Source organism: Lichenostomus cassidix, chromosome 20 (genome assembly GCF_008360975.1).
Source record: "Lichenostomus cassidix isolate B80296 chromosome 20, HeHo_3.0, whole genome shotgun sequence".
Lineage (NCBI taxonomy): Eukaryota > Metazoa > Chordata > Aves > Passeriformes > Meliphagidae > Lichenostomus > Lichenostomus cassidix.
In genome coordinates this window covers 1395330-1405472 of record NC_139500.1, presented here as the reverse complement: position 1 = coordinate 1405472, position 10143 = coordinate 1395330, and the positions used below count along the sequence as shown (strand labels likewise).

The 10143-nt window shown below is 51.0% G+C and overlaps 1 protein-coding gene across 1 annotated transcript; it reads left to right on the top strand.

Moving 5' to 3' along the window:
• Positions 1–218: 218 nt before the first annotated feature.
• Positions 219–9804, top strand: ZFP64 (ZFP64 zinc finger protein). The gene is made up of 6 exons (XM_085078950.1): positions 219–363; positions 1066–1305; positions 3397–3558; positions 4168–4230; positions 5025–5276; positions 7820–9804. Exons 1-6 carry the CDS (start codon positions 312–314, stop codon positions 9115–9117), a joined length of 2067 nt encoding a protein of 688 aa, XP_084935076.1. The 5' UTR covers positions 219–311; the 3' UTR covers positions 9118–9804.
• The last annotated feature ends 339 nt before the right edge of the window (positions 9805–10143 follow it).

Below are 10143 nucleotides of genomic sequence, written 5' to 3'. Positions count from 1 at the left end.
CGCTCCGAGGGAACCGGGGAGCGAGCGGGCCGGGCACGGGCAGGGCAGGGGGAAGGCTCGGGGGGCAGGCTCGGGTTTAACCCGCCGGTTCGCTCCTCACGGCTGTGTCTGCCCGGGAGAAGGCTCGGGGTTAACCCCGCTAATTCGCCCCTCACGGCTGTGTCTGCCCGCGGCCGCCGAGGGCCGGCAGTCCCCGCCGCCGCCACTGAGCATGCTCGGCTGCCGCACATCCGCCCTCGCCCGGCGGCCGCGGCGGCGGGTCCGGGGTGCCGGTGCCCGGAGCGCTGTGCCCCTCAGCAGAGCGGGCCGCCATGAACCGCGGCGGGGCGGGGGCGGCGCCCGCCTTCCCCGGGCCCGTGCAGTGTAAGTGCCGCAATGCGCGCTCCGGGGCCCGCGTCGCCACAGCGCGGCCGAGCCGGGGCCTGCCCAGGCCCCGAAACCTGAGTATTGCATGAGGCGGGCGGGAGCGGAGCCCGGGAACCTGGCTGGGGGGCGGGGGGGGAACCCGGGAATCTGCGTGAGCGCCGCGGGCGGGCCGGGCGGGTCACTGCGGGCGGGCGGCGGTCAGGGTCACCGGGTGATGGTCCGGAGTCACCGGGTGATGGTCCGGAGTCACCGGGCGGCGGTGCGGGTCACCGGGTGATGGTCCGGGGTCACCGGGCGGTGGTCAGGGTCACCGGGTGATGGTCCAGGGTCACCGGGCGGCGGTCAGGGTCACCGGGTGATGGTCCGTGGATCCCGGGCAGTGCTCCATGGTCGCTCGCTGGTGCTCCGTGGGTCCCGGGCAGTGTCGGTGGCTCCGGGGGGACGGATGCTCCGTGGCGCTGGGCGGTGGTCCAGGATCCCGGGGCATTGCCCACGGGCACACGAGTCCCGGGCAGGCTCCGCGCAGCCCCGCGGGACCCCGAGCCCTTTGCAGAAGCACCCATCCCCGGGGGTCCTGGGCAGCAGGATGTCCCTGCGCTGTGCCAGCTGCAGCGCTGTCCCCCATCCCCGTGCTGTGCCAGCTGCAGCGCTGTCCCCCATCCCCGTGCCGGGCCAGCTGACCGCGCCGTGTCCCCGCAGTCCCGGGCAGCACCACGGTGCTGGTGGAGCTGACGCCCGACATCCACATCTGCGGCATCTGCAAGCAGCAGTTCAACAACCTGGACGCCTTCGTGGGGCACAAGCAGAGCGGCTGCCAGCTCACCAGCGCGGCCACCGGAGCCACCAGCACCGTGCAGTTCGTGTCCGAGGAGACTGTGCCCAGCGCGCCCGCCCAGAGCTCCAGCAGGACCATCGCCTCGGAGACACAGACCATCACAGGTACCCCGGGCACGCGGGGCTGGTGGCACTGCCTGTGCCGGGGGACAGCGTCACACAGCCACTGCGCTCTGTCCCTTTGTCACACAGCCACTGCTCTGTGTCCCCAGTGTCACACAGCCACTGCGCTGTGTCCCCAGTGTCACACAGCCTCTGCCCCATGTCCCCAGTGTCACACAGCCACTGCTCTGTGTCCCGTGTCCCCAGTGTCACACAGCCACTGCGCTGTGTCCCCAGTGTCACACAGCCTGTGCCCATGTCCCCAGTGTCACACAGCCACTGCGCTCTGTCCCCAGTGTCACACAGCCACTGCTCTGTGTCCCCAGTGTCACACAGCCTGTGCCCTGTGTCCCCAGTGTCACACAGCCTGTGCCCTGTGTCCCCAGTGTCACACAGCCACTGCGCTGTGTCCCCAGCATCACACAGCCACTGCCCTGTGTCCCCAGCACCACACAGCCACTGCCCCATGTCCCCAGTGTCGCACAGCCTCTCCCCCATATCCCCAGCACCACACCCCGTGTCCCCAGTGTCACACAGCCACTGCCCTGTGTCCCCAAGTGTCACACAGCCTCTGCCCCTTGGTGTGGTGTGGTGTGTGTGTGTGTTGTGTGTGTCACACAGCCACTGCCCTGTGTCCCCAGTGTCACACAGCCGCTGCCCTGTGTCCCCAGTGTCACACAGCCTCTGCCCCATGTCCCCAGTGTCACACAGCCACTGCCCTGTGTCCCCAGTGTCACACAGCCGCTGCCCTGTGTCCCCAAGTGTCACACAGCCTCTGCCCCATGTCCCCAAGTGTCACACAGCCACTGCCCTGTGTCCCCAGTGTCACACAGCCGCTGCCCTGTGTCCCCAAGTGTCACACAGCCTCTGCCCCATGTCCCCAGTGTCACACAGCCCCTGCCCCATGTCCCCAAGTGTCACACAGCCCCTGCCCCGTGTCCCCAGTGTCACACAGCCCCTGCCCTGTGTCCCCAGCACACCCAGCTCAAATCACAGTCTGCACATCAGTCGTCATGTAACCAAGGAAATGAAACAGTGCCGTGCTGCCTTCTTGGGTTTATTATAACAATAGTTGCTTAATTTGCTAATTGAGATACAAGCTCTCTCAGAGAATTGCTCAAGTCTATTGTGTTGTATAAGCAGCTTGCGCAAATTAATTAAAATTGTCAATACTTATGAAAAATACTGAAATTACTATGCATTTTATTTTTTTTAAGAGTGCTCTTGACGGAAAACAGACACAGAATTGCTGTCAGGCACCAATCCAGACCTTTTTATGCAAGAACACTGCATTCCCTAGCATTGCTCCCACAGCTAATTGAAAGGAAAAATATTACTCAAAATTTCTGCCTATGTGAAGACTCAAGTGAGGTCCTGATCCTGGAGACATTTAAGTAAAATTAAGATTTTGTTCCGTGTGTGAAGGTTTGCCCTTCTATATATAGTTTTGTTTTATTTTGGTGTGGGACCTTACTAAAACCCAAATTATTTGACTCTAATTTGGATGGACAGATTAAGGCAGAGAATCTGGAAGAGCAGTGAAACAAACTGAATTCAGGGCTCACTTCCAGGAATTTTTGTATTATAATCCCTCAACTCAGTGTGGGTTTTGGGTGAGTCATTTTTCTGCTTCATATTTACTCATCTTTAAAATGGGGACAGTTCTATCCATTTGCCCTTTTGGGGTATAGTGGTGTTTAATTGATTTAAAAGCTGCTACTTTGGCTGAGATATTTTCACCTGTTATTCTTGTGAGTAACAGCTAAAAACAGTAGACTTGAAAGAGACTGAACTTTTTGAACAATTATAAAAATAATTTGTGTGATGCCTTTCGACAGCATTTGCCACATAAATAACAATTTTTTTTCTCTCTTTTGGGCTATAACACAGCCAGAGTTGAAAAACAAATATATCTTTATTTGGTATTTGGAAGAGAAAAACATTTTTCCTTTCCTTCTCCCCCAGGTAAATAGAAACCCAGAAACGGGAATGTTGCTGGAATAAAAACGAGAATAGAGAATTCATGAAACTAGACAATAATTAGATTTTTTTTCTGATTAAAGTTCATGCTCTTAAATGAAGTTTTCTGTTCAGTTTCTGCCCCAGAGTTTGTTTTTGAGCATGGCTACCAAACCTACCTGCCCAGTGAGAGCACAGAGCCTCCAGCTGCTGCTGTTGTCTCTACACCACCAAAAGCAAGGGCCAAGAAATCCTCCAACTCACTGCCACTGAAGAAACTCAGCTGCCTCTACCCAGGTGAGATGGGCATTGTACCTTCTGGCTTTTTGTTTCAACATGACACACACAGGAGGTTTGATCCCTGGTGTTGATTTCACAGAATCCCAGAACCATCTGGGTTGGAAAAGCCCTTCCAGACCTTCGAGTCCAACCTGTGACCATCCCCACCTTGTCCCCAGCCCAGAGCACTGAGTGAAAGGCACATTTCAGATGCTGAGGATTCATTTCATCACTCGAACAGAATTCCTGAATGGGGAGCTGTTACCTGAGTTGCCAGTTGCTCTAACTTGAAGTCTTACATAGAATCCATTAGTTCCTCCAGCATCCTCTTGGTACTGTACAGAGCATCTCAGACCCTGGGCAGAAATTCCAGAGAACTTGTTGCAAAGCTTACAGAAAAGGGTAGGAGTGAGTTGCCTTCAAGGGGAAGCATTAGAAAACTCAAGTTTTCTTACACAACTAAGCTGGTCACTATTTTAAGCAGATGTGAGTAAACAAGGTCAGGAATGAATTTTCTGTTAACACTGAATTTTGTTATTGAAAATAAACATAATGTCCAGAATATGGCAATATATTTTTATCATTTGGTTAGGTTGCATTTAATGATCTTTATCTTGCTGTTTCCAGGTTGCCAGTTCAAGACGTCCTATGGTATGAAGGATTTGGAACGTCATCGGCGAACACACACAGGTTGATGTAGTTCCTGTATTTTCTTTTGGGTTGGTTTCTCCCTTTAGCTTTTTCACAGAAGTAATGTCTCTAAAAATAGGATGTGCACATGTCTGTACCTTCTAGTATTGTCCTGGGCTGTGCCTGAGGAATTGCCCTGTTGGGGACACACCCTGCTCTGGGCAGTACCAGGCACAGTGTGACACTTGAACACCAGAGGTTGATTTGGGGCACAGTTCAATTTCTGAGTGCACACCATGTGTTTATCAGGGTGCAGTGTGGTGGGAGTGCATAAACCTCATTTGCAATTGATTTCACCTGCCAATTTCAGAGCTCCAAAGGCTCCTGTTTGTTGCAGATACACCTGCAGCTTCGTGTCCACCTCCTTCAAACTGTCACTGTTCGAGACAGCAAGACACATAAAGACACAACTCCAGGCCAAGTAGAAAAGAAAGGTGGAAGCCCCATTTATTACTACGAAGTCTATTTTATACTATTTTCCAACATTCATGCCATGTAACTATTGGTTCATAATCTGTTACTGTACAGCACCATTGGCCAGCTATTCGTAGCACACATGTTCTGTGAACAACAGACTCCCTTTTGCAGGTATTGCATTCCAGGTTGTTTTCCTGGCTGTTGTTTTGGCTTCTTGCTTCTGTCGATGTCTGTGAGCAGAGGCAGGCTAGCTGTCAGTTCCCACAACAAACAGCTCCCTTTCCTAGGCAGCATTTGTGGTTATTTATTTTATCAGCCCTGATAAAATGGTGATTTTTAATGCCCAAGCCCTGCCTGTGTGTGTGCTGCTGTTCCAGGGGACAAACCGCACAAGTGCGAGGTGTGCAGCAAGTGCTTCAGCCGCAAGGACAAGCTGAAGATGCACATGCGCTCTCACACGGGCGTCAAGCCCTACAAGTGCAAGCACTGCGAGTACGCGGCGGCCGACAGCAGCAGCCTCAACAAGCACCAGCGCATCCACTCCGACGAGCGTCCCTTCAAGTGCCAGATCTGTCCCTACGCCAGCCGCAACTCCAGCCAGCTCACCGTGCACCTCCGCTCGCACACGGGTGGGTGCTGCGCTCTGCCCACCGCTCTGGAGCTCGGGGAGGGAATTTTAGGGTGTCTGGATGGCCAAAAGGGACAGTTTGAATTCCCAAAAGCACCCCTAGTGAAGTTCTTGGGTGTAGGATCTGTTAGGTGAATGCAGCTCCACTGAAAAGATGTGGAGGCAATCAGGTCTGACTGTTGGTAGGTTTTCTTCTAAACTGATCTAGGAACTCTCAGATGTTCTCGGTCAGTAGAACTGAAGTGGTGTTGGTAACTCCCAGGCTGTGTCTTCAATCCCTGTATGGCCCAATAACTGCAGAGTTTGACTCAGTGATCCCCTTCCAGCTCAGAATATTCTGTCATTCTGTGATCTAACTGATTGATTGATTAAGAGCATCAATGTTCCTAAGTCTCTCAGATCTGGTCCACTCTATGAGAAACACTGAAATGACTTTATAATTGTACTAGTTACGTCAGTACAAATATTGGCTGCCTAATTTAATGTTCCTTGCGTCAGTAAAATAGCAATGAATTAGCAAGAAAGGTCTTTTTTTGACCTTTTTTTTGTGGTCCCTTCTCTGTGCAGAGTGATGGACATCAACGGTGTAGAATGAGCAGCCAGAACTATATTCTGCCCACAGAATTTTTGCTCTATGGGCAACTCGTCATCATTTTCTATTTGCCTGAGTTTCATTTAAATCAGATTTCTCTTTTAGGGATTGTTTCTAGAAGAGGTTTGCTGTAAGGATACTGCTGTACTGTTGTCTTTGTCCAGTTGTTTCTCTATGTTGTTTTGCACCCAATCCAGGGTACTGGATTAGTTTCTGTGTTGTCTTTTATACATTTGATTAGTTCTGTGAATTTTAGCTGCAAGGTGGTTCTGGTTCAGTGATTGCTAGATTAGCTTTGAACCTCTCCTACCTCTGACTCTGGATTTGAGTACTAAACAACAGCAGTTTGGATGTGTGCAAGATGGGATTTATTTGGAGGAGAGAAAAGAAATAAATCCCTTGTGCATTGGGAATGAGGGGAGGGTTAAGCCAATCTGTCTCTAGCAGAAAAGAATCTTTTATACTTCACAAATGTGCTGTGATGGAACAGGCAGGCCTGGCAGGTTGGTTTACAGCTCTTTCTGTTCCTCTGTATATGTGATGGTCAGAAGAATGGGGGCTGCCAGAAGTGACCTGCTACAAACACTCTGGCTGCAGAAAGTGTCACATCACAGCATTTTTGTGCCCTTCTTACCTGGGCAGGTGTGCTCTGAGTGAGCCCCTGGGAATGCTCTTTTTTTTTTCTTTTAAAGACTTATTTTATTTGCTGAAAAGAAGCACAAGAATTTTGAAAATAGTCATTTCATCCCTGTTAGGTAGCAAATCTGTCATGCACACAAACCACTTTAGGGGAAAAGTAAAACTGGTATTGAAAATAGTTTCCTTACTGGAATTAAATTAGTAATTCTCCAGAAGGTGAGTGTAACCCCTGTTGCTCAGGGTGAGATCATCTGCACAGAATTTCTTGCTGAGCTAGTCACTGAACATCAGCTTGCTGTGAATTTGAGTGAAACTGCTCTTAGAATTAATAATCCCAGGGTCAGACACAAGTTTTTGTCTATATCCTGTGTCAGGCAGTTAGGGATGGGCAGAAATATAAAGAAATAAACATTATAAACTCTTTAACTACTCTTTAAACCAAAAGAAGCAACATAGTTTGCTATATTCTTTTTCATTTTTGTGCTAGCCTGTATATGAAAATTAAGTCGTTGAAATATGAACTGTGTCTTCATCAGCAAAGCAGATAAAAATTCAGCAGCTGAGCACGCAGCTGAGGATGTAAAATAAACTAGATGAACAAACAGTGCATCTTCATTAATAAAGTCTGTTTAATATAGATAGTACACCATGTATCTCAATTATTAAACAGATACATGGATTAGCACAGTAGGCCACAACTTGATTTGAAAAATATGCAGCTAAACCTATGACATATGTAGCTGGATAAGCAAATTATGCAAAATTATACAGCTTTCACAAACTCTATAAAATATTAACTTCTAAAATAAATCAGCCATTTGCAGTTTGATTATTAAAGAGGATAAATGCTTGTTGAACTAAATACACTTTCTTTTTCCTCCCCTCACCAAAAGTGTCTTAGAACTTAACAACACAATTCTTCCACTTTTTCAAAATAATACCTGCTGAATGCTCAGGTGTTTTAGAGGACCACATATTTAGATTAAGGCAAAGAATGGGAACAGTTATTTAGTTAGATTGCTAAATTTGCTTTGAATATTTTTTTTAATGGCTTCAGAACAGACTCAGGGAATTGATTAGTAATTAGCCCAGCTCCACCTTAATGTGGTCATGCATGCTGTGACACCAGCCTGCAAATAAAGGAAATGCAGAATAATGGTTTAGATCCAGGTGTGTCAGACCAGGTGTGTCACAAAATTTCTCTTGATCTTGAGAACGCATTGGGAGTTCAGCACGAGGCATCTGTACACAAATTAATTCACACAGTGGATTTGGGTGTCTCCCGTGTAAGCTGAGCTGTGTTCTGTCGGCAGGAGATGCTCCTTTCCAGTGCCAGATGTGCCCTGCCAAGTTCAAGATCAACTCGGACCTGAAGAGGCACCTGCGGGTTCACTCAGGGGAGAAGCCCTACAAGTGTGAGTTCTGCGAGGTGCGCTGCGCCATGAAGGGCAACCTGAAATCGCACATGCGCATCAAGCACAGCATGGAGAACACCCTCAAGTGCCCCGAGTGCGAGTTCCAGTGCGGCAACAAGACCAGCCTGCGGCACCACATCCGCAGCCACCAGCCCGAGCAGCCCGTCAAGTGCTCCGAGTGCAGCTACTCGTGCTCCAGCAAGGCTGCCCTCAAGGTGCACGAGAGGATCCACTGCAAGGAGAGGCCCTTCAAGTGTGAGTTCTGCAGCTTCGACACCAAGCAGCGCAGCAACCTCACCACCCACGTCAGGAAAGCCCACGGCGACAAGGTCAAGGGCAAGAAGCACTCGGGGGACAGGAAGGAAGGGGACAGGCCGAAGCAGGGCGGCTCCAGGCAGGTGGCCAAGCTGGATGCCAAGAAGGCCTTTAGGTGTGACCTGTGCGAGGCCTCCTTCGTGCGGGAGGACTCTCTGCGCAGCCACAAGAAGCAGCACAGTCTGTACAGCGGCTCCAAGGGCGGCGAGCTGGCCGTGCTGCAGCTGCAGATGGACGCAGGCCGCCAGCCCAGCGCCCCCATCACTGTCAGCCACCTCCAGGTGCCTCTCCAGGCCGCTCAGGTGTCCCCCTACAACGAGGGCAGGGTCAAGATCATCGTGGGCCACCAGGTGCCCCAGGCCAACAGCATTGTGCAGGCGGCCTCGGTGAATGTGGTGCCCCCCGGACTGCTGGGCCCGGGCCAGGAGGAGGTGCTGGGCAGTGGCCGCCTGCAGCTGCTGGGCCAGGTCAGCGTGCTGGCCCCTGCCCCTCCGGCTGTGGCCACAGGTGACACTGGGGCAGTGACCCAGCCGGCCGTGCTGCTCACCACCCACGAGCAGGGCGAGGGCAGCGCCCTGCAGCAGGCTCTGATCCCCGGGGCTGCCCCTGCCCACGAGCCCTCGGCCGGCCAGGCCTTCATCGCCAGCTCCGGCATCAGCTGCTCCGACCTGGAGGGGCTCAACGCCCTCATCCAGGAGGGAGCCACCGAGGTCACCGTGGTCAGCGACGGGGGACAGAGCATCACCGTGTCCACGGCTGCGCCCCCGCCTCCCATCTTCTCCTCCTCCTCGCACACGGAGGGCCCCAAGCAGAGCTATTCCATCATCCAGAGCGGGGCACACACGGCCCTGCTGTGCCCTGCAGACTCCATCCCAGACTAGGCACCATGGCTGCTCCTGGGCACTGTCCTCTCCCTGGGGCACTGCTGGGCACGGCAGGAATGCACAGGACACAACTCCCTGCAGGATTGCTCCTCCACAGCCAAACACCTTCCACGTTTTACTTGTCTGTACATGGAAGCATCTTGTGTGTGAAAAGGAGGATGTGTTTGTATTTTCAGAGGCCCTGCTCTTTGGGGAGTCAAAGCAGCTGTTGTCAGTGTCCCCAAGCAGTGACATTCCCAGAGCATGGCTCTGGCACTGTGCTGCCTGAAGGAAGAAATCCTCACCCTGTGCTGCATTACCTCCACAGCAGCCTGGTGCTTTGATGCACACGCAAAAAGACAATAATCTGAGCCATCCTGGAGTTTACTGAAGCCAAGTCTCTCACAATTCTGTGCTTTGTGTGCATTCACTGCTCCTGGCTGATCTCTAAAAACCCACGATGGGTTTGAGGTGGAGTGTGAGGAGCTATTCCTCAGTATCTGTAGAATTTGGTAGCACCTGGTTTGAAATGCTCACACAGACACCAGGTGATTGTTTTAGCAGACAGAAGAATGTTGTCCCTCTCTCACTAGTAACTAACTTTGTTAGCAGCAACACAAATTCTCTCTGGCATGGTGATGTCTGTCAGAGGTACCTGTGAATTGAAGAGCAAAACAACTGGAAATATATTTTTTACAAATACTACTTAGCTTTTGTTTTTATTTTGATGCTGCCTGTTGCAAGTTGCATGGGTGGTAAAAGTGCATTACATTTTGGGTCTTCTTTGAGAGTTAAAGGGGAAAAAGGAAAAGATTGAATTTAATATAAAGTTTAAAAAAAATTCCAATCCAAGGTCTGACATTCCAGCATAAATTCAGGTTGGATCACGAGGAGATGGTAATTTATTATTATACAATGCACATTTCTCTAATGAATTCATTCCAGGCTGTATTTAGAACTATGCATTGCACATGCAAAGGTACCACAAACTAAAAGCAATAATTTTCACACTCGGTGGTGTAAGTGGACTCTGCAGGCAGGATT